At 38.4% G+C, this 24,983-nt stretch overlaps 2 protein-coding genes across 3 annotated transcripts; both read left to right on the forward strand.

Annotated features, from left to right (window-relative positions):
- Window positions 1–2,178: 2,178 nt before the first annotated feature.
- On the forward strand, window positions 2,179–5,611 carry lhx6b (LIM homeobox 6b; the record flags this gene model as incomplete). Its single annotated transcript, XM_079607375.1, has 6 exons — window positions 2,179–2,199; window positions 2,341–2,462; window positions 2,935–3,152; window positions 3,265–3,341; window positions 3,521–3,616; window positions 5,579–5,611. 6 exons carry the CDS (start codon window positions 2,179–2,181, stop codon window positions 5,609–5,611), a joined length of 567 nt encoding a protein of 188 aa, XP_079463501.1.
- An 8,033-nt stretch (window positions 5,612–13,644) lies between these two features.
- Window positions 13,645–23,603, forward strand: krt1-c5 (keratin, type 1, gene c5). Of its 2 annotated transcripts, XM_079608107.1 has the most exons (10): window positions 13,645–13,777; window positions 14,127–14,561; window positions 14,678–14,760; window positions 14,875–15,031; window positions 17,831–17,995; window positions 18,118–18,243; window positions 21,356–21,573; window positions 21,706–21,731; window positions 22,259–22,370; window positions 22,696–23,603. In XM_079608107.1, exons 2-10 carry the CDS (start codon window positions 14,166–14,168, stop codon window positions 22,736–22,738), a joined length of 1,326 nt encoding a protein of 441 aa, XP_079464233.1. In that variant the 5' UTR covers window positions 13,645–13,777; window positions 14,127–14,165; the 3' UTR covers window positions 22,739–23,603. The 2 variants fall into 2 exon arrangements, with proteins under 2 accessions (XP_079464233.1, XP_079464234.1); XM_079608108.1 differs by lacking the exon at window positions 22,696–23,603 and having other exon boundaries at window positions 21,356–21,589; window positions 22,259–22,293.
- The last annotated feature ends 1,380 nt before the right edge of the window (window positions 23,604–24,983 follow it).

Raw genomic sequence — 24,983 nt, forward strand, 5'->3', positions numbered from 1 at the left:
CTGTGATTCAGAAAGTATTGCTCATAAAAACAAATTTGAAAGCTCTGAGGTTACCCACATGTGTATCTTCCTCTAATTACCTGCATGGCTTGTTTAATACTGTATATGTAGTTACTGTATACTATAGGGATGGCGGTTACAACACATGGGGCAATTGCAACATGACTTATTTCACCAATCGGAAATAAGAGAGATGATATTCATGTTACACATGCTCAGTTAGCCCCTCTTCCTTCCTGGAAAAAGGCAGCCACATGTGTTGGTTGAGCATTCCTTTTATTTCAAGTTTATTTACATTTTTTTGTGAACAGATTTTTTTGTCATACAGCGTAAACTGTTTGCTTGTAGCATTATGAAGTCGATATGACTTCATAATGTTTTCTTAGCTTCTAAAAGGCATGTGTCAGCTATTGTGTCAAGCAGCCAGTGTTATCATGGCTGTCAATGTTGCAACACACTGTTGCAACTGTCCCACATTGATGTAAACGTCATAGCATAACTGTCAAACATGGTTGCAGGAAGGTAGACGAAGATGATACGTATAATTCCAACACAATGTTTGATGATGATGATGATGATGATGATGATGATGATGATGATGATGATGATGATGATGATGATGATGATGATGATGATGATGATGATGATGATGATGATGATGATGATGATACAAAGAATAAACAGACCAGAAGGACAACACACACTAAATGCAACGTAGAATGAATGTGAGGGATCAACTTATAAAAGCAAACACAAATGAGGATAATTAACAGAACACACCTGAAAACAATTGAACACCATTGATGAGCGGAAAACTGAACAAAGGAACACATGATGAGAATGAAAACAAACTAAAAGTCCATAATAATGACACTAACAGAAAATAATGGTGACAATAACAAGATTATAATTGTATGTGTTACATAAAGAAGCCCTGTTATAGTCAGGTAGCTCCCCTTTTTTATTTAAGTAAACTGTTTTAATTTAAGTTAAAAAAAAATACATTTGATCTGTTCTGTTTTCAGTGTGCCACAAGAGAGGAAATGCTCAACAGATATGGGTATAATTACATTTCAGTGTTGATTTTAATTAAAAAATATATTTTGTTTAAACCTATAGTAATAATTTACCAAAACCTGGTTGTAACGTAGCTACACTTGAAAATGTTTTAGTCTTTGTCTTATACAGCCAATTTAACTTAATGAAGACCCTGTCTGCACCACAAGTAAAATAAATAAATGTGAAAATTATGTAAAAGAACCGTCCCTGTGGATTGTTTGCAACATATGACTTTGTCTAGTTTTGGCTTTCCAATACAAACAGTCTCTGAAAAAAAAGGAAATGCAAAAAGTGTTGCAATACCCACTCTCCTATATGTTAACTTAAAGTAGAAACGTTACTGGAAAAAATGCATTCATTTACAACAAAACCAAGTTACTGAGGTTGTAACATTTCAACAATAATTCTTGAAGTCTATTAATTAAAGATATTTTGACAGTAAAGAGGTTAGAGATCTACCAAATCTCTTACAGATATTTGAAATACACCATATACAATCATATAAATTTATTAATATAATTTAAAAAAATTGTTTTTTAAAGACCATTTTAACGATAAGCATTTTTTCCCCCTAAACCAGCATGTCAAGTGCTGGCTGGCAAATGCCACAAAATGCTTGTATTGAATTTCCTGTCTATGTTCTTTGATGATGGCCTTATTGCCTTTGACTGACAGCTGAAATGTACACTCTGGCTGTCTCCAATCTTGAACTTTTCAAGTCATCCTAATTATGGACTTTCGCTGTTCTCTTATTATACGGCACATGATAACAATTCTGAAGGCCTTAGAGGTTAAGATCGATAATTCTGTTATAATTGGACCAAGTGTAGCATTAGCTTCCATATTCAGGATTTGTGTGAGTGGTATTTGGTGACACGGGTTTTAAATCAGTCTCCTCATCGCTTCAAGTAGACTATCCTCGCGCACAGAAATGGTAAGTAGCCTAGATGGAATTAATTTTATTTATTACGAAGTATATTTTAACTTGGGTATTCTAAATATATTCTTCCAAAGTCGAACCATCATTGCCGGAGTTTAAGGCAGAAAGGACCTGTTTTGAGATCAAGGTGTTCATCGATATCGTCTTCATTCATATGCGCGCGCTGCGGGACAGAAATTATGGACCGACAAGTGCTGCAGGTGCTATGAACCTCACAACGACGGAGAAAGATTAGTGATAATACATTTGTCAAGATATAATGTGCATTTAATAGAATCCTATATTGAATGAATACGACAAGGTGAGGATTTAAAGATATTTAACGTTATTTCTTCTCGCAGGTGAATGGATTAACGTGGCACCTGAAATGTCTGCAGTGCTCGGTGTGCGCAGTTTCCTTGGGCCACCAGAACAGCTGCTTTATCAGAAATAGAGAGATTTTCTGTAGAAAGGATTATAACAGGTAAAGTGTTTAATCTTTCCCACCCCAAGCTTTCCTCAATTTCTGGGGATTTTCATAATTTATGTAGGCTACATTTACTGTGTGTTGGATGACAACAATACCCTACTGCAGGTGCTTATACAATTTTACTGTATTTTATAATTTTATAATAAACAGAAAACTTTTAGTAGCCTACATAAAATGTAAAATGTTTAAGAAACGTATCTTAATATAGCCTAATATAATATAATGTAATATAATATCAAATAATATAATATGTTAACTTATAATAAAACTTTAATATCAGGACTTTCTCTAATGTCCTTTTTTTAATGAAAGTGGAGCCAAAGTTACAAACAGCAACCTGAATTATATTACTGAAGAAGAAGAAAATTGAGAAAACTGAAGTTCTGAAAACTCTTAAAATAAATTAATTTGACAAATGTCGTGGAATGATGTATAACAGCATGAAAATAATACATGTTCTTTTCAGTACTTTTGCCATAAAATGTGTCCGATGTGGCCATCAAGTCAGTCCCAATGACTGGGTTCGGAGGGCTGGAAACGGCATATATCATCTCACCTGCTTCGCTTGCTTCTTCTGTAAAAGGCAGCTTTCTACAGGGGAGAAGTTCGGCTTGATGGAGAACCAGGTTCTCTGTCGCATTCACTACGACTTAATGCTAAACCTACGGCCCATGTCAGACAATGGTACTTTTTCTTTGCATTTTATACATAACACCAACGGAAAAATACATTAAAACTATATCTTGCATATTAAGTAGTAAGAGCACTAAACATGAGGCTATTTGTATCACAACAGGAAATGATTTGTACATACCGTATCTCCCAAAGCTTCCTAAAAGACCTCGTACGTCATTCACCTCAGAACAGCTGCAGGTACACTTCAGATGCTTTTTCTCTGTGGTAAAAGGCCCGGCTGTAACAGCTAACTGTATTCATGTGCTTCTGAATGTTTTTGAAAGTCCAAGAATTCAACCTAAACTACAAATAAATGTGTACTACTCATAAATCTTTGCATATCAGATTGGGCTTGCGTGTGTATTTGCTTTATACAGATTATGCAAACCCACTTTATCCAAGACAAGAACCCTGATGCACAGACTCTGCAGAGGCTGGCAGACATGACTGGGCTGAGCAGAAGAGTCATACAGGTACACACCCATTTATAGGCTCATGTTTCTAGTGACTCACTCAATTAAATTGTTTTTAGCATGTTCATTAAAAAAAACTAACCACAAGTATTGCATTTTTGTAGGTTTGGTTCCAAAACTGTAGAGCTAGACAGAAGAGGAACCCACTTCATGACAGCGTTCCTGCACGGGACGGATACCAGACCTCTGCAGTGCCCTCTTAGTGTCAGATAACCAGTACTTCTTGCCCTCAGGCAGACCTGAGACTCACTGAGACTGTCCCGTTTCAGCATATCATGTGCTCCTTGAGATCTTTTGATGTATGATAATTTATGTGCTGATTACTGTTCAAACGTTTGGGTTCAGTAAGATTTCTAAAAAGAAATGTTTACTTGTTTAAGCAAGGATGCATTAAATTGATCAAAAGGACAGACATTTGTAATGCTACAAACAATGTCTATTAGCCTATAAATTAAATGTGTTTTTTTTATTCTTCAATCAGGGAAATATGTATCACAGTTTCCATAAAAATTTTAAGCAAAAATAACAAGAAATGTTTCAGAAATCGGATTTCTGAAGGATCATGTGACACTAAAGACCCGAGTAGTGATGCTGAAAATTCAGCTTTGCCATCACAGGAATAAATTACATTATAAAATATATGATATAAATAGTAATCAGTTATTTTAAATTGTAATATATATGTGTGTTTTTTTTTTTACAGTATTACTGTTTTTATTTTGGTCAGATACATGGAGACATTGAACATAGAGATTATAAGAGAATATAAGAAAAAAATAAATAAAACATAAAAAAATATTGCTGACCTCAAACGATAGTGTAGGCTACCACATTTAAAAAGTTACTTTTTATTAACAATCCTTTAAGAAACATCAGTTCTGTTTAGATGGTTCTGTATTTATTAATGTCCAATTATTAGCAGGTGTATTTACAACTGTCATCTTTATAAGATTATATTGAGTTCAAAGGATTTTGAAAGCTATCATATGATTGACTGGAAATCGTAAAAAGGTGACTCTTCAATAATACGGGGCACATCTGTTTTTAACATCCTTAATAGTCATATATCTGGTGCCATTTTGATGCCAAAAGTTGCTCAAAACATGTGAGATATATAAAATGAACTGTCATGTTAAAGTGTGCTTTTCATCTTATGTATTCATTTGCCAAAAAAGAAAGAAAGAAAAGAATGCCAAGCTTGAGATCTTTCAATCTAGTCTCTGTCTGTCTGATTGCTAAAAAATTGGGACAATTTTCTGACTGCATCATAAAATCCACAGCCCTGGCGACATTTGTTTTCTTGCACTAGCAATAATGGTCAATTATCTGTCAGTTCATCTAATGACCCAATATAATACAGCCATCAATGTGTTTTATTCACTCATGTTCATTGGTATGTAATAATTCCAGTGGACGTTGAAAGTCTCCATTTTCCATTTTCTGTGTGTTTAAGGGCAATCACAATTTAAAAAATGTCCAATCAAATAATGACCATTAAACTATTCATTCAGTGAGCAATTCAGTGTTGACCAGGCTGGCAGTTACAGGCACTGAATACTGCATGATGCATTGATTTACTGCACTGTCCATTAATGTCACCATTTCTTGAAAGAATCTAGGCTTATATTGATTTGGACACACTTGAGCTTTACGATAAGCCTCAATGGTCAAACACCGATCTAAAACTGCTTGTCCTTCCTAGTCATTTATGGGTAATTTATTTTCCTGCAGTGCACCTTTAATGTCTGATATACAATTTACCATACTGCTATATTTTTAAAGTGCACTATACAATTTTGCTGTATACAATACTGTCACAAAGCAGAAGGAGACGAACAGGTAACGTAAATAGAGTTTTATTCAACAGTAAACTCAATGGTAAAGGTAGCAGGTGAGTAACCGGAAGTAAACAGTTTCTGATGTGTAGATGATGAAAGTGAACCAGTCTCTTATCTGCTGCAGGTTTGGAGATTGGTGAAGGATCCAGATGGCTGAAGGCGGACAGAAGAAGCCGGGTGGCTGACTGAAGAAGACGGAAGAAGACCCAGGTCGAAGTATGATGAAGGTAAGTAGTCCGTTCGGAATCAGGTAGGTGTTTAGCGATCTCAGTAATGGAGTCAGGTTTGTCGATAGTACAACGACGAGACCAGACAACTGGCAGAGTGAAGGTGTGTGGTTTATGAAGGGATCTGGTGATGCGGGATGATGACGTGCAGGTGGTGAGGACAGGTGATGGTGATTAGTACTCAGGGGATTGAGAACGAGTGGGCGGAGTGCTGATGTCTGGTGTTGATGACGGTGTCTCCGTTACAGTACCCCCCCCCCCCCCCCCCCCCTCCACGGCCAGCTCCTGATGGCGGGAAAGACCGACGATGGGGACGACCACGACCTCGAGGTGCTGGACGGTTGGGATGAGCAGCATGGAAGTCCTGAAGAAGAGATGGGTCTAGGATGTCATCACGAGGTACCCAACACCTTTCCTCAGGACCACAGCCCTCCCAATCCACGAGGTACTCAAGGTGGCCGCCCCGACGTCGGGAGTCGAGAATGCCTTGAACTTGATAGATATTGTCGTCTGCAGCGTCCACAGGAGGAGGAGGAGGTACGTCATCAACACCAGATTCTGCAGAGATAGGGATCAGAGGGTTAGTGTATGGCTTTAACAGAGATACGTGGAATGAAGGTGAGATACGGTAGTGTGAGGGTAGTGACAAACGGTAGGTGACATCGTTGATCTGCCTCTGTATGGCGAACGGACCTATGTACCGGCGACTCAGCTTACGGCAGGGCAGTCGTAGACGGATGTCCCGGGTGGAGAGCCAGACCTTCTTGGTACACCGGAGTAGTGCGCCTCCTGGTATCGGCCTGGCTCGTGTCTACGAACTGCCCTTTGGAGATGGATATGAGCTGAGTCCCAGACCCTCTCGCTCTCCTGGAACCAATGATGAACTGCTGGAACGTCAGATGGTTCGCCTGACCAGGGAAACAGAGGAGGTTGGTAGCCGAGTAAGCACTGGAATGGAGTCAAACCCGTGGTGGACTGTTGGAGGGAGTTCTGTGCATACTCGGCCCAGGGCAGGTAACGACTCCAGCAGTCCTGATGATCGTGGCAATATGACCGCAGGTATCTCCCGATCTCCTGTATCTTCCTCTCAGATTGTCCATTAGATTGAGGATGATATCCAGATGTTAGGCTTACAGAAACTCCTTGCAGGTTGAAGTTTTCCAAACACGGGAGATGAACTGAGGTCCTCGGTCAGAGACGATGTCTTCGGGGATGCCAAAGTGTCTGAACACCTGGCTGAAGAGGGTTTCGGCTGTTTCAAGCGCGGTGGGTAGACCAGGTAGAGGGATCAACTTGCAGCCTTTGGAGAAGCGGTCTACTACCACCAAAACGCAGGTGTGAGAGTCAGAAGATGGTAGATCAGTTATGAAGTCCACTCCGAGATGGGACCAGGGCCTGGTGGGTAATGGCAGAGGAACAAGTTTACCCTCAGGGAGGCGACGAGGGACCTTAGCCATAGCGCAGACTGCACATCCCTTGACGTATCGGGAGACATCCTGGGTCATATTGGGCCACCAGTAGCGTTGTTGAAGGAGCGAGAGGGTCAGCTGGCTGCCTGGGTGTCCAGAGCCCGGAGAGGTGTGCACTGAGTCCATGAGGGACGGACGTAAACGGGACGGGACGTAAGTCCGACCCTCAGGACCTCCCGGCGGAGCAGGTTCGGTGAGAGTGGCTTCGGCGATGAGGTCATCCAGTTTCCACTGAATGGGACTGACAAGCATGGCTGGAGGGAGGATAGGTTCAGGATTGGAGTTTACAGAATCCGGTTGGAACTGACGAGAGAGTGAGTCAGCTTTCACGTTCTTGTCCCCTGGTCGATTAGTTACCTTGAAGTTAAACCGGGTGAAGAATAATGACCAGCGGGCTTGACGGGAGTTGAGTCTTTTAGCGTCTCGAAGATACTCTAAGTTACGGTGATCCGTGATGACTTCAAATGGATATTTCGCTCCCTCCAGCCAGTGTCTCCACTCTTCCAACGCCAGCTTGATGGCCAGCAGTTCTCGGTTTCCGACGTCGTAGTTCTGCTCCGCCGGGGACAGTTTCTTGGAATAGAAGGCACATGGATGGAGTTTAAGAGGCTTCCCCTGCCGCTGGGAGAGAACCGCTCCTACCCCGGTGGTTGAGGCGTCTACCTCGACGAGGAACGGAAGATCTGGGTTCGGATGAAGGAGGGTAGGAGCGGAACTGAAGGACGCTTTAAGCTTCTCGAAGGCATTGGTGGCTTCAGCGGTCCAGGACAGAGACTTGGCCCCTTTCTTGAGCATGGATGTAATGGGAGCACTGATCTTACTGAAGTTCTGGATGAATCTACGGTAAAAGTTGGCGAATCCGAGGAAGCGTTGAAGTTCCTTGATGTTGGTAGGTAACGGCCAGTTGGATACGGCCTCCACCTTCCTCTGGTCCACAGTAATTCCCTGTTGATTGATGACATATCCCAGGAAATGGACTGTGTCCAGATGGAACTCACACTTCTCAAGTTTGAGGAAAAGCTGGTTATCACGGAGGCGTTGTAAGACTTGTTTCACATGAAGAATGTGTTCGGACAGGTTGGCAGAATATATGAGTATGTCATCAATGTATACGACAACAAACCGTTGAAGAAAGTCTCTGAGGATCTCATTCATGAAGCCCTGGAATACTGCGGGAGCGTTGGACAGTCCGAAGGGCATGACCCAGTACTCATAGTGGCCAGCAGGGGTAATGAAGGCTGTCTTCCACTCGTCACCTTTTCGAATACGGATCAGATTGTAAGCACTTCGGAGGTCCAGTTTCGAGAAGATGTTGGCTCCACGCAGTTGTTCCAGGGCGGCGGGGACCAGAGGAAGAGGATATCTGAACTTGACAGTAGAGTTATTGAGGGTTCGATAGTCAATACAGGGGCGCAAGTCTCCGTCCTTTTTCCCCACAAAGAAGAAACTGGAAGCGGCAGGGGAGGTAGATGGCTGAATGTATCCTTGCTGCAGAGCCTCTTTGATGTACTCCTCCATGGCCTTCTGCTCCGGGATGGACAACGGATAGATCTTACCTCGGGGTGCCGTAGCCCCAGGCAGCAGGTCGATCGCACAGTCCCATGGCCGATGAGGAGGAAGTTTGGTGGCCAGCTGCTTGCTTAAGACATCCTGGAACGCCCGGTAGACGCTGGGAATCTCGAGATGTTCACCAGTGGGAGGACTTTCCACCGAAGTGGAGTTAATGGAGATCTTGGAAGACTCTGCAGAAGATGGAATAATCTTATTGACGGAGTGCAGGCAGTGAGAGAAGCAGTTCTCTCCCCACTGGCAGATCTCACCGGAGGACCAGCAGATGGTGGGTTCATGATACTCGAGCCACGGGCGTCCCAGGATGATGTCAGCGGTCGAGCCCTCCAGTACCAGAAAGGAAAGTTACTCTTCGTGCAGGCATCCAATACGAACAGTGATTTCCGGACTGCAGTGACGAATCTGTCCGCGACCTAGCGGTTTTCCCAGGATTGTATGAACTTGAAGAATCTGTGGTTTGTTCCGGCGTCGAGCATGCAATTTCTTAAGGAGAAATTAAGGAGTTAAGGAGATTAAGTTGCCTGCGGCACCGGAATCGATCAACGCTTTCGCTGAAACAGATTGTTTGGCATGAGTGAGTATTACAGGGGTGTACTTCATTGATGAAATGGGTGATGGAAAGCGAACTGAACTCACCGCCGGTCGTGGAGGGCGAACAGGACAGGAGATGAGAAGATGACCCGCCGCTCCACAATACAGACATAAATTATTAAGGATGCGGCGCTGACGTTCAGTTGAAGACAGATGAGTAGAATTCACTTCCATAGGCTCTGGTACTGGAGGACTGACTGAACTAACCACGGTTGCTGGGCGAGGAGGAGGAGGAGGCAGTACAGGGTTATTCAGGAAGCAGGCCGAGCGACGTTGAGCCACTCGAATGGAACGCTGAATGAGACCTTCAACTCCGATATGATCATCATAGATCACCAGCTGTAAGCAGATATCCGGGTTCAAACCCTGTCGATAGGCGGTGATCAAGGCTGTTTCATTCCATCCGCTGCTGGCGGCCAGTGTGCGGAATTGAAGGGCATAATCAGCTACAGAAGATTTACCTTGCCGTAGACGGAATAGTTGATCGTGGATTGACAGTTCATTAGAAGCTTGAGAGAAAACCTCCCGGAAATGTGTGATGAAATGGGAGAATGACTGAATGACTGTACCTTTCGCATCCCAAAGAGCCCGGGCCCAGAGAAGTGCACGTCCAGCTAAAAGTGAGATAACGAACGCAATTTTCGCTCTATCCGAGGTGAACTGTGGCGCTTGCAACTCCATAAACAACTCACATTGAAGCAAAAACCCGCTGCACTCCCCCTCCTCGCCAGAGTAGGTCGCTGGTCGGGCCATGGGACATACAGAGGCAGATGAAGAAGCTGAAGAAGAAGAACTGACGGCTGGGGAAATGACAGGTGGAAACTGTGGAATTATGTTCGCGGCTCCAGCAGACGCTGAAGCTTCCACTCCGCCGTCACCTGTTGGATCTTGCATTTGCGGTCTGGTCTTCTGTCACAAAGCAGAAGGAGACGAACAGGTAACGTAAATAGAGTTTTATTCAACAGTAAACTCAATGGTAAAGGTAGCAGGTGAGTAACCGGAAGTAAACAGTTTGATGTGTAGGTTGCTGCTGCAGGTTTGGAGATTGGTGAAGGATCCAGATGGCTGAAGGCGGACAGAAGAAGCCGGGTGGCTGACTGAAGAAGACGGAAGAAGACCCAGGTCGAAGTATGATGAAGGTAAGTAGTCCGTTCGGAATCAGGTAGGTGTTTAGCGATCTCAGTAATGGAGTCAGGTTTGTCGATAGTACACCTTAGCCCTAACTCCAGGATGCTAATATACACTAAACTGAACTCTTAGACTCATGTAAACTCATCTATCTATCCACTTCAAACTATTTTAAACTTTAAACTAATTTAAACTTTTAACTAATTTAAACTTCAAACTACAACTCACTCGTAGGCACGAGGCCATAGGCCTCGTGCCTTACCTCAACCCTAACTAAACTCTAAACTCAAAAACTCTTGACTGTGTGTGTGTGTGTGTGTGTGTGTGTGTGTGTGTGTGTGTGTGTGAGCAAGTTAGTGTGTGTTAGAACACCCTAGCAACACCATAGTAACCACCCATAACACCCTAGCAACCACCCAAAATACCTTAGAACACCCTAGCAACACCATAGCAACCACCCAAAAATACCCTAGCAACCACCCAGAACACCCTAGAAACTGCCTAAAATACCTTAGAACTCCCTAGCAACACCATAGCAACCACCCAAAACACCTTAGAACTCCCTAGCAACACCCTAGCAACCACCCAAAATACCTCAGAACTCCCTAGCAACACCCTAGCAACCACCAAAAATACCTCAGAACTCCCTAGCAACACCCTAGCAACCACCCAAAATACCTTAGAACTCCCTAGCAACACCCTAGCAACCACCCGAAATACCTCAGAACTCCCTAGCAACACCCTAGCAACCACCAAAAGTACCTTAGAACTCCCTAGCAACACCCTAGCAACCACCAAAACTCCTTAGAACTCCCTAGCAACACCCTAGCAACCACCCAAAATACCTCAGAACTCCCTAGCAACACCCTAGCAACCACCAAAAATACCTCAGAACTCCCTAGCAACACCCTAGCAACCACCCAAAATACCTTAGAACTCCCTAGCAACACCCTAGCAACCACCCAAAACACCTTAGAACTCCCTAGCAACCACCCAAAACACCTTAGAACTCCCTAGCAACACCCTAGCAACCACCCAAAACACCTTAGAACTCCCTAGCAACCACCCAAAATACATCAGAACTCCCTAGCAACACCATAGCAACCATCCATAACACCCTAGCAACCACCCAAAATAACCTAGCAACCGCCTAGCAACCACTCAGAACACCTTAGCAACCCTCTAGAAACACCCTAGTAACTTTAAACTACTTCAAACTATACTTTAAACTATTTTTAACTGTAAACTACTTTAAACTACTTTAAACTAATTTAAACTTCAAACTACTTTAAAGTTTAAACTATTTTTAACTTCAAACTACTTTAAACTTCAAACTAATTTAAACTTCAAACTTTTTTAAACTGCTTTAAACTTTAAACTAATTTAAACTTTAAACTACTTTAAACTTAAATCTACTTTAAACTTTAAACTATTTTAAACTTTACACTAATTTAAACTTCAAACTACTTTAAACTTCAAACTAATTTAAACTTCAAACTAATTTAAACTGTAAACTACTTTAAACTTAAATCTACTTCAAACTGCTTTAAACTTTAAACTTTTTCAAACTATCTGGTCCAAACTTTCACAAGCCAACTTAAAGTTTGTTTCAACGAACTTTTTAATCTAGATTTTCAGGATTTTTTGAAGAAAGTTCAAAAGAACAATATTTATTAGAAATCTTTAGTATCATTATAAATGTTTTTACCGTCACTTTTGATCAATTTAATGCATCCTTGTTGAATAAACGTATATTCATTTCTGTATATACACCGTATGTTAACAACATATGTTAATAATGGTTAAATCATTTTTAGTTGTGGATATTTTATCCATGCACAAAGTCAGCACAACATCAGTGTGCCATTTCAGTTGTGCCCACATGATGGTGCTGACTCTATTTACGATTGTGCATGTTATTGATGGAAGGGTCGCCTTTAGTGATATATACTTCTATTTAGTCTAATTAGATAGGGGGGGAGGGTGCACTTTATGGACATCATTTAGTTCCATGGTTTACATCAAAATACCACGCATCACCATCTTATGCACCACTACTTTACAGGTATACTTCACAAAATACGGTATTACATGTTATTACAAACCTGCGCATATTTAAACGCATAATAGAATTATTGATGCGCACGTGAGCGCCATCAGCGTTTATCACAGGTTCGCGTTTACTAGAGAAAAACGCGGTGTCGTCAGCGGCCCCTAATTTCACTTCGACGGAAGTGAATCAATCAAATCTAACTTTAGCTGAAAAATATCTTTATTCAAGAACCGCTATAAAGCCAAAACAATCTGTTACCTTAAATTATACGTTTATCTCTTTAAAGCTGCTTTGAGACCATCTATATTGTTAAAAGCGCTATATAAATGAAGATGACTTGACTTGTAGCCATGCTTGTAGCTGAGTAAATGTCCAAAAAACATGGTGAGGGTATTTTTTTTGTTAACGATATAAACTAGTAGTGTCATGAAAGATGAAACACCAAGAATCAAATATTGAATCTAAATACAAGAATTAATTCAGATTTTCAGTCACAGTGTGTGTTAACTAATTAGGTCAACCTCCTCCCCAAAAACAGAAACATTTCTTCTCATAGGTTTTGCCTTTCTGCTCTCTCTTACTCTTTTTGTTTGAGCTTCTTCCTGGTTAGTGAGGCTTTGGAGAACCTCTCTTTGTGAAGCTGTTCTCAGGTTACAGGTCATTGTATCTGCTGAATAGTGTCAATGTACAGAAATGGACTTTTCCCCCTTCTCTAAAGTAAATCAGGTTACACAAGATTCAGAAAAAAATGGGTTATGGTTATTGCAATACACCGTGTTCCACAGTGCATATGAAAACCGTAATTGTCACTTAATTATCTCACCCAAAAATGACAAATATTGTTGTTCCAAACTTTTCTAATGTGGAAGATATGTTGGGGTCAAAACAACAATGAACTCTTTTGAATTTCATTGTATTAACCTTTTTCAGAAATGTTTTGTGTGTATATACAGTACGTCTTACTAAAAGTCTTTTAGCAATGGTTTAAAGAAAGCGTCATAATTTGTTACTGACATTTTTCAAAATATAATGTGCAATGTAATTAGTGGATGATGATGCCTTGGGAAAATATCATTGTGTGTTTTTTTTTTTTGGTTTCAGTCAGGAAATATCCTTTACCTGTGGAGGGATATGATTGGCTGGCAATAGACTTCCATAGTCAACAGCTCTTCAGGAGGAGTCCAAGCACATATAGCACCTGAGCAACTACAAATAAAAGCCAGCAGTTCTTCTCTGGACAAAACCAACAACACACAGGCGCTGCACTACATTTGGATACAATACATGTAAGTATTACATTTCATCTTCACAAAGTCTCTGTTCTTCTTAGTTTGCAACCAAATTACCTTTTTTTGTTGTTGTGTGAAAACAGACATTTTGTCATTAAAATGTTACATTTTCTCCCAAATCTCCAACAATTGTTATGGTAAATTCTTCACTGCAGCATAACATTTAAAGCATTAAATAGCTCCTTAAATATTACAAATCTGTCTAAGCACATGCAAATGAAGAGTGAAAAGGTAAAAATGGAGAGTTATTGTTATTTTGAGTTTTCTAATTTTCTTATGCCATAAATGAACGACAAGCTGCATTCAGAGTATAACAAAAAAATAAAATAAAAATCTTTACCAACAGATCACATACAGAAACCCCCTCTCTGGTTCCGCGAGCACAATGACCTCCAGCTTCTCTATGCACAGTCACTCTCTTGGGCGGCAGCCGTCTTTCTCCAGCATGTCTATGCGTGATTTTGGGGTTCGTGGACGCTCTAAAGTCCCAGTGTCCCTCTCCTCAGCCAGTAGTCTGTCCCTGTCACGTTCCACCTCTCTGGGAAATGGCCTAAACATCCTAAGCAACCTCTCACTGAACGGTCTGGGAGTTGGTGCCAGTGACAAGGAGACCATGCAAGGTCTAAACGACCGACTTGCCAGCTATCTGGAAAAGGTGCGCACTCTGGAGAAGTCTAACGCTGACCTGGACCTGAAGATTAAACAGTTGATGAATGACCGATCACCCAAGGGTCACGACATTGAGGGATTGATGGCTCAAGCGCATGCGATCGGACAAGAGGTTCGGTTATCTAGTGGAATTTAAGTTCTGTTAATTGCTTTGGTTAAGACAATAACGTAGCAGGAATGTTCAGTTGTGTCTTTACAGACAGTTACAATCTAACTTCTGCTCTCTAGGTGAGGAAAAAGACGTTGGAGAGCGCTCGTATAATGCTGGAGATTGACAATGCCAAGCTTGCAGCAGATGACTTTAGGGTCAAGTGAGTTTTGCTCTTCTTATAATCCTTGAGAAAGATCCATTATGAACTGTATTCTAGCATTTAGTTTGAACTTCTAGGTTTAATTGGTACATTATATTATTTCTTTATACACAGATGGGAGGCAGAAGCTTCCCTTTGCCAGTCGGTTGAGAGAGACTGCCATGCTCTGAGACGAGCCAAATCTGATCACGATCAGATCATCGCAACCCTCCGAGGAGACCTGGACAGTCTGAAAGAGGAGCTCTATTTCCTGAAGAAGAATCATGATGAGGTTAAACACGTAACTGACATGGAAAAAAAAACATGCTCTTATTAATATTTCTTAGTGTTTATAAAGTTTGCACATACATTTTTGTATGTTTATATGCTGAAAATAATGTACAATACATATTGACAGCACAGCACCTGAAAATAATTTACATAGATTTAGAAACATATAAAAGTCTTTAGGAATCCTTTATATTATATTTATACACATAGTATACATATATATTTATTTATTGCCCAACTATGAACCTAACCACTTCTCTACAATATAAAAATCTAATAGGCATATAAACATACAGTGACGACAATGTTAGTTAGAATATCCTATTACATAGATGTTTTGAGCAAGATCATGTTGCCTTCACAGTATATACAGCACATATAGCAACACCCTTATCAAGTTGTTTTCTTTAGATAAATATATAGAATAATCTGTGTGTAAAACACACACATAAACACACACACACCCATGTCCACAAACAGAGTAGAGGAAGAAGTGTTTGGACAGACAGGTGTGGCGCCGCGCACTGAAATGTAGCATATAACCATAAACCAGTGTTATTTTAGTATCTTATATTATAGTTTTTATTTTTGTATTTTCTGATTTAATTTTAGCTGATGTTTTTTATGGTTTTAATTAACCATAATAACCATGCACTAAACACATTAATGACTTGACAATGAGCATCTGCAGAGCAGAACGTTGACAATTAAGAGTGCAAATAGGCAAATGTAGCCTATAGGACACTTAAGCTACTTAAACATGTACTGTATGGAGATCATTGCATTTGATAAAAAATATCAAATCAACTGGCATTTATTTTTAAAGAAAGATGGCACAAATACTCTTGTCAAATAAAACAATTTTTTGGTTCTAAAAATAAAATAACCTTTCAGTAAACAGTTCTTAAAATAATATGTTTCTTCTTAGTGTGAATTTCTTAAAAATCGTAATATTTTTCAACTAAAACAAACTAAATTGTATCTTTTTATCTATGAGTGAATGCACACATTTAGTTTTGAATGTAACCATATTTTTACCATGCTATTGCCCATTTCATTTTTTTTAATTCTTAGAAATTTAAAATGTTACAAGAAGCACATCAAAACCAGTGTGCATAAAATATATTTATCAATATTTATGAGAAATTATATTTGAAAATGTCTTTATATGAAATTTATAAGATAATATAATATGAGAATTACCAGTATGAACTTCAACGGATTTAATTAAAGTCCTTTGAACTATATAACACGACTGCTCGTAACTCATAAACTTGATGAGAAAAGATAAGGAATAGTCTGAATCAACTTTTAATGCCGCAATGGTTCGATGGCATCCGAGTGAAATGTGGATTCGACCCTTTCCTATAAGAGACAATCGTTTAATTTGACATTTTATTTCAATTTCAGAATTATGGTGTGTGTGCATGCGCAAGCATGTTTAAAAACAAAATGCATTCCCAGTGAGAAGGAAGAAGTGTGAGTGAGTGTGTGTGTGTGTGTGTGTGTGCGTGCGTGTGTGTGTGTGTGTGGGGGGGGGGCTAATTTCTTTTTACAGAAGTAATTTGAGAAGTAATTACAGAAGTAAATCTAACTAATAGATGAAAAATTTTTATAACAATTCAGCATTATTTCATGTGTAAAGCCACAGTTCACTTTCGGGCCAAAACAGACCAGAACGGAAAAGATATAACGATTTAGTTTAAATGGATATACTGTATGTCTTTTCATTTTTTTTTTATTTAAAATGTAAAAGTTTGTACTAAAAACTATGGATTTCCGGTATTTAACACCTTGAGTCTATATTGTAGTTTGTTTTGGATGAACAAGAGTGGTGGACAACATTTTTTTGACAATGGTTCCTATCTCGAGTTTTTGACTATAATAGAATTGGCCATGGACCCATTTAACATTGGAGTCAATGGGCATGTCCGAAAATGTCATTAAAACAGCCAATAATGTTCGTTTACAAAACTGTTAAACTCACCGAGTGGTTAGTGGTGTTCGTTGATGATTATAAACAATATATCGTCGCAATATATGATTCCAATCCGTTTATTTTGCTATAGTGGAACTATTTTTTCAGACACTTCACAACCGTGTAACTTCCGCTCAATATTTGAATCTGAAGCGTTAGCACACTCCCGACCACTTGATGGCGATAACCGATGTTTATGTCTCGCGGGACACAGTCGAGTTCAACTTCATATTGCAGTGGTCAGTGGTCACGTCTTTCAATATTTTCAAGGTTTTGTTTGTTTATTTAGCTTACTCTCCCGGAGCACAGTTGCTCTGCTCGCTAGCCTTATGAGAAATGGAAGCGAGCAAAAAGACTACATCGACCAAATGTAAACAGCCCCCTTTCCGGTAGCGCATTTATATTAACGAGCACTCAGTCCTTCAACAGAATTCAATGGGATTTTACAAAATGACGGATAAAACATGACAGAAACTATATTTCGCAACACTTTTTGTTTCTGGAACATCAACTAACATCACTAATCACTCGTTGAGTTGCACAGTTTTTAAAACTAATGTTAAAGGTTGTTTTAATGACATTTTCGGACATGCCCATTGACTCCAATGTTAAATGGGTCCATGGCCAATTATTTTATAGTCAAAAACTCGAGAGAGGAACCATTGTCAAAAAAATGTTGTCCACCACTCTTGTTCATCCAAAACAAACTACAATGTAGACTCAAGGTGTTAAATACCGGAATAATCCTTTAAGTGCAATTTAAACATTTTAAGTGCTTAACTGTCAGGTGAGATTGACAATGATTGGTCTGTCTCCTTGAAGGAGAAGAGCGCACTGAAGACCCGTCTAGCCAACGAGCAATTGAGCGTGAAGGTGGACGCGGCCCAGGGCCCAGACCTGGGAGCCATCATGGCGGAGCTACGGGTGCAGTACGAGAGCATCGCACGGAAGAATAAAGAGGATGCTGAGATATGGTATCTGAAGAAGGTCAGAGTACAATCCAACAGCCAACACACCCCAAACATCTATTTATAGACTGATGATTCGACTGCAAACACAGGTGTGTTCTGTAACACAATAAGCACGTGTGGTGGGTTTATATGTGACAGCTGGAGAACGTGCAGTCGGAGGTGAAGGAGAGCAACGAGGCTCTGAGATCTGCTCAGAGTGAGCTCAGTGAAAGACGACGCTTCCTGCAGGCGCTAGAGGTGGAACTGGACAGTCTGCGCAAACAGGTGATACCAATAAACGTTTATCCTCATGCTGCGTTACACCTGGCCAAAGGGCTAATATGTGACCATGCTTACGGTTATTGCATAGGCTGCAGGTTTAACTGCTGCGGTTTGTCCACTAGATTTTTGCACGACTTTTACCCCTATTTGAAACAAATCAAGAAGTAAAAGATATCTTTTAATATCACATGCTAGTGTTTGACTTCAGAACACTGGGACATTGTGAATAGTTGTATCCCCATAATTGTCTCCCACTTAATTTTTTCTTGACTTTTGGAGTTGTTTGGCTGGTATATATACAGTATAAATACATCTTATGTACAGTATATTTTATATTTTAAATATACAAATGTAGATTCTTTTTATAAAATTTTATTTTTATGAAAGACATCTTTGCAGCATGTTCATAACCAGCAAAACAACTGGTATATATATATATATATATATATATATATATTAGGGGTGTAATGATACCCTCATATCACGATTCGATATCACGACAACAAACTCATGATACGATATTATTGCGATACTACAAGACATATGATAAAAGGTTAACAAAAAATCATGTTTGAATGAAATGCTAATTTTGATAAATTAATGAATAGGCTTGGACTTAGTGCTGGAAACCCAATGCACAGGGCAATAGTGACACCATAATAAAAATATTCATGATTCTGAAGCTGAAAATACAGAATTATTTTAGATGAATATGCTTGCACTCTATCACAGACTATATATTTAAAATAATGTAGGTCACTTTTAACTGGGAACATAAGACAGTTATTATTAGGAGGACATACAAATATTCCCACATTGCATTATTATACATTATAATAATCATTATATATAGTAGTTTAATGTAGTACTGACACTAAAACTCTGTAAACATTTTTTTTTTAACGCACAGGAATTTTCTTTTTTGGGTGAACTATACAATACAGATTATCACCATCCACGATACATTTTGTTGGATTTTTGTATTGCAATATATTTGTGGCATGATATATTGTTACACCCCTAATATATATATATATATAACAAGACAAATGTTTATCTTTCACAAACATTTGTCCAAACTTAATCTCAGCTTATTTGTTGCAATTCTTTTGTATATATGTTCATGAAGTATGACAGGGGTTTTCAAACTTTATAATGAATAAATAGATGATCAAAATAGATGATCCCTTCTTGTGGGACCATCTTCCTAAAATACAAAAGCAGCTATATATTTTCATGAATAAGAATCATGTTATTGTGTGACAAAAAGATGACATTCTATTATAAAGATGATATAATAAAGAAAACAAAGTTTAATAAATTAAATTATTGACTTCTACAGTGTCATCATGCTAAACCAAATTGTTCAATTATTATCTGGAAAATATTTACTTTTTATAAGGCTAGTCTATATGTATTTGAGATTAACATTTTACTAACATAACTGAATATTTTAGTCATGAGTGATATAAAAATCAGTTTCTGTAAATGTGTTTTTTTAAACATTTTCATGGATTACCAAGTACTCTCTTGCTGCCCACTGGGGGTCCCTAAACCCTAGATTTTAAAACCCCTTATATATGATATTTAGGGAAGCAATGTCGCTTTTTGAAGGAGAGAGAGGAAGTTTTTATAGTTGATACATATATGTTACTTTGTTGCAACCAGATCTTTTCCTGGAAAGAGGCAAAAACAGTCACTTCTCTAAAATGTTCTGAAGTATTTTTAAGCGCTTCATATACAAGATAACAACAACGTTTCCAGACAAATAGCTCTATGAAAAATTTCTCCAATCCATAAAAAATGGGTGCCATTTTCTTCCCAAATTAATTTCCCAAAGCATCAGCCCTAACATGTCCATGAAAAGCTCTGAATGTCTTTAGATCACAAGGGAGGTCATTTATAGCTTGTATGGTTGGGAAGATACTGTATGTACAAATGTCCAAGATTGAATTGCTTAAACTCAAAAGTGTTATTGCAAAAATAGATCTTCTCAACCTTCTTTAGACCAATTACTTATGATATATTACTCACTCCACCATCCTGCGGTTAAAGGGCAATGGATATGTCAGTGAGCTGTTTTGAAGCAACATAGTCTTGCTGTGTTTTTTTTTTTACTAGATCTGCAATAATTTAGTCCATAGTTTGTCAACAAATATCCAGAGAATGTGTCAAGGTTAGCTCTTCAGCACAGGAAACCACACTCCCCTCACATCTGCTGTTCGTCCTCATGCAAACAAAGTTTACTCCTGTATAATAAATCATTCTGTTATACATGCGATGACAGTCTAAAAACACATCTCATCTCATAGCCTGGACAGGTGATAAAGACCTTTCAGCAGGTTGTTCAATAGTCGTTCACACATGCTGGTTTTAGATCAGGCAGAAACAGGGCAGGTAATTCCTGATGGTGATCACCTCTAATGGTTTTGACCTAAAACATTTCTCTATAAAACATTCAATGAATTTATCCTCATATCTTACGTACACAACTGATCAAAAGTGAATATGATTTTTTTAAATGTTTTTTTAAAATGTTTTTGTAATGTTTCTCTCATGCTCACCAAGGCTGCATTTATTTGGTTACCGGTACATTTAATACATTTCAATATATTTAAAATGTGATTTATGTTGAATTTTCAGCATCATTAATCCAGTCTTCAGTGTCACATGATCCTTCAGAAATCAGTATAATATGCTGATTTGGTGCTTAATTATTAATAACAGTTATTCTTATTATCAATGTTTTCAGGATTCTTTGATGAAGACAAAATTCCAAATAGCAGCATATTTGAAATACAAATCGTTTGCAACATTAAATGTTTCTTGAGCAGCAAATCAGCTTATCAGAATGATTTCTGAAGGATCATGTGACACTGAAGACTGGAGTAATGATGCTGAAAATTAAGCTTTAAATAAAATTTTAAAATATATATATATATATATATAAAATGTAAATTGTAATAATATTTCACCCGATTACTGTTTTAACTGTATTTTTGATCGAATAAATGAAGCTTTGGTGAGCGTAAGATACTTTTTAAAAAACCTTTGAGAGACAGTGCACTTTGAGATTTCACATTGAAAATGGTATTAATGTTACGGCCCACCTCAGGTTTGTGTTCTTGAGGGGAACCTCGGAGAGACGAATCAGAAGTACGCCATTGAGATAGAGCGTCTTCAAGGCACACTTACACAGCTGGAGGACGAGCTCTCACAGCTGCGCCTGGACATGCAAAGGATCAAAACTGATTACGAGCAGTTACTGCGCATCAAACAGAACCTGGAGCTGGAGATTGCCACCTACCGAAGGCTGCTGGATGGAGAGGAAGTGTAAGAACTGAGAGAGGTTTCTCAAAGCTTTCTATTGACACATTACAGTTCAGTACATAACAGATGATGCGGAATGGAGCGTCTCTGACATATAAAATCAGATGTGACATTTGTGTCCTTTTTGTTTTTCAGGATGAAAGAGATGGCCACTCCTAAAAGTAAGTCTGAATGGATAGTTCTATAGACTATAAAACTCTATAAAGAATAAAACTCAACATATATTCAGTTTATTGTTTGCAAATAAACTGCAAACAATTTATATCCCCCCCCCATAATCTAAAATTACAATAATATCATAATTTTATTTAAAATTGACTTGACTCAAGTTGTTACTTATATATATTACTTATATATTTTTTATTAAATATACATTTTTCCGTTAAAAAAATGTTCTTGGCTAAAACAATGGTTTAACTTGATATATAACATTTGAATGGTTTAATATTGTACATTACATTTGAGATATTTGCAGTTTTGAGAATTTTGTCATGAATTTTGCTGACAGTATGACAATAGTATGATAGTATTACAACACGCCCTGCTAATCATTGAACTCTATTTTGTTCCTTGTCAGCAACAATAAAAATGTTTACATTTTTTTTTGACAACATGCTCTTTGAAAGTAGCCTACCTCTGCACAATGAATTCTTAGTTTTAGCATTGTTTTTTTTCCTGCCTTTTGTAGAAGAGCCTGAAGTGAGAACTAGGAAGATCGTCAAGGTGGTCACCCAGACCATGGTTAATGGAAAGGTGGTGGATGAATCCAGTGAAGTTGAACAGATTGAAGAACGAAAAAAGTGAGTCTGGCTCAAAAGTGGCATCCATATCCGTGATAAGTGTAGACAAAACACAAAACATCACAAGACTATTATCAGTGATCTGTTCATCATTTCACCAAAAAAAAAAAAGTGAATAAACATTTCAGTTATTAGTTATGTGTCAGCTGTCTTGATTTTTTTCTACCACCTCTTTTGCATCATGGTAGAAATTGCCACATAAAAGCTAACAAGGGGTTACATCTTTATACTCTCTCTTAATTGTCTGAATGTCTTTTTATTCTCTTGCATTTCTATTCACTGTGAAGCTTGTGCACTGATTTTATTTCTTCTTCACTTCCTTTAGGTCTGATTCTGTAAGGCGAGTCGCAATAGAGCGGGTCATTTAAAAGTAGCACAGACCGAAAGTCACACAGTGAAACTAAATACATGCGATACTAGCTGATATCCTGAATCAAGTATTAGTTTTAGAGGCAGTGGTAGAAAAATGATATGTATCTGTGGATGGGGATTTGAACCTGTCTGGTAACAGTGTGAGAAACCAAGCCGAATGACGAAATCAAGACAGCCTCACTTTGAGAACGATGACTGAAAAAGCCCTGACACCAAACCTCTGTAGTGTCAAATGTCTTGCTTTTGTGAGGGTTTCTGGGCGAAATACCTAATATACTCCCACCCCATCACTCCTGGTAAACAAGAGCTTTGTTTTGCTATGATATTCTTTAGACATCCCAGAAATATAACAATTTAAGCACTTGTACAAACTGGAAACAAATGTATTAAAGTCATAAACAGCCTGGCTTTCAGTGCTACAGTGCAAAGATTGTGCATATAGTTGTGAATGCGTTGAATAATTCTGTTGACAGGCTTAATAGATGCAAGTCAGAATTTGTTATTCATTTTTAGTGCTGACTAAAACATTAACTCAATGAAATGTCTCTATCATTTTTGATGTTTAGGTCATATAATGGAAATGTAACACTCATGTTAGAAAGTTAGAACCAAAAACACTCAATTCATTTTCAATATGGGGCATATTCAAATATGAAAGTCACAACATTTTGAGATTTCTGTCTTTTTTATATTTTATGGATAATATAGAGTGCACATCTGACAAATAAAGGTGTGTGAAATGCTCAGTCACAGGTCAGCATCTGGCACCCTGCGTATTATCCCAAACCATTGTGCAGATGGGTAAACATGATACATACAATGAAGCACTTACAATAAACTTAAGACTGATCAGCCAAGTGTATTCTGACTCTTGTCTGGTGTCTGTTATCCCTGAGAAACTTAAAAAAACATTTCTGATTTTCTTTTCTGCCATTGTGAACCACAGTGTAGCAAATTATATTACAAGCTACTACCTGCACTGAGGGGAAAACGGTTTAGGATTTACTTTAAAACTATTTTCACTAAACACAATTGCAAGTAGGCTCGGCTTTTTAATGAATAATTAGTTAGAAACGGCAAGTAACACATTATTAATTAAACGTGACATTTTGACAGACTAAAATAGAAGGACTATTCTTGTAAAACCTATCATTCTTTTATTTACAACTTAAAAAAAATACTGACAATAAAAGTGTCACTGTTTAAAACAGTGAGGGTTTGTTATATTGCCAAACGAAGAGGGTTTGTTATATTTTCAATATCATAATCCTTCCATTCAGTAGAAATATCTCAAAAAACTGTTTTTATATGTCAATACATATTCTCCTCCACAGGAGAAAATAACGTCAGACAAATACTGCTGTAGCAAGTGTAGGCTACATGTCTAATTTAATTAACATATCATCGAGATGTATTGATTAATAAAACTTGAGTGAACGCGCTTCCTCTTTATATCACTGCCTCCTTGTGGTAAGTAGAACACAGCTTGTTTAAAGGGATAATTCACCCAAAAAGGAAAATGTAGTCATCATTTATTCACCCTTAAGTTGTTCCAAAGCTGTATGAGTTTTTTTCTTCTGTTGAACACAAAATAATATATTTTAATGTTGGCGACTATAACAGTTGACGGCACCCATTGACTTCCACAGCAAAAAATACAAATAAAATAAATACTATGTTAGTCAATGGCTACAATCAACTGGTTACCAACATTATTTTGTGTTCAACAGAAGAAAGAAACTCATACAGGTGAACAACTTGAGGGTGAGTAAGTTATGACAAAATTGTATATCCATCCTTTTTCTTTTCTAAAAAAAAAAAAACGAAAACTAAAAAACTAAAACTATCCTTAAAAAAGCGGTTACCATGAATCTATGAAAGCCTTAATTGCCCTCTAGAAATCATCATCAAAATGTTATTAGCCTTGCATGGTCCCACAAAAAAACAGCAAAAGTGGAAAAGTGGACTCTGTCATAATGAGACCCTGAAAGCCTTTATTGTACTCTAGAAAGACTACTAGTACTAGTAGTAGCAATAATAATAATAATATACGTCTTTAAACGTCGGATAAGTAATTAGAATGTTATAGTTCTTAATTAGTTTCGTCTATTCGCTGACGCTGTGAAGTATTTTAACTGTTGTTGGATGACTAAACTTTTTTATTAAACTGCCTAACTGTAAATAAATCTTTACTGTTAAGGAAAGTCAAAATAATCCCAAAACAGCCGATATTTAAACGTT

This window comes from Phoxinus phoxinus, assembly GCF_949152265.1.
Source record: "Phoxinus phoxinus genome assembly, chromosome: 3".
Taxonomy (NCBI): Eukaryota; Metazoa; Chordata; class Actinopteri; order Cypriniformes; family Leuciscidae; genus Phoxinus; species Phoxinus phoxinus.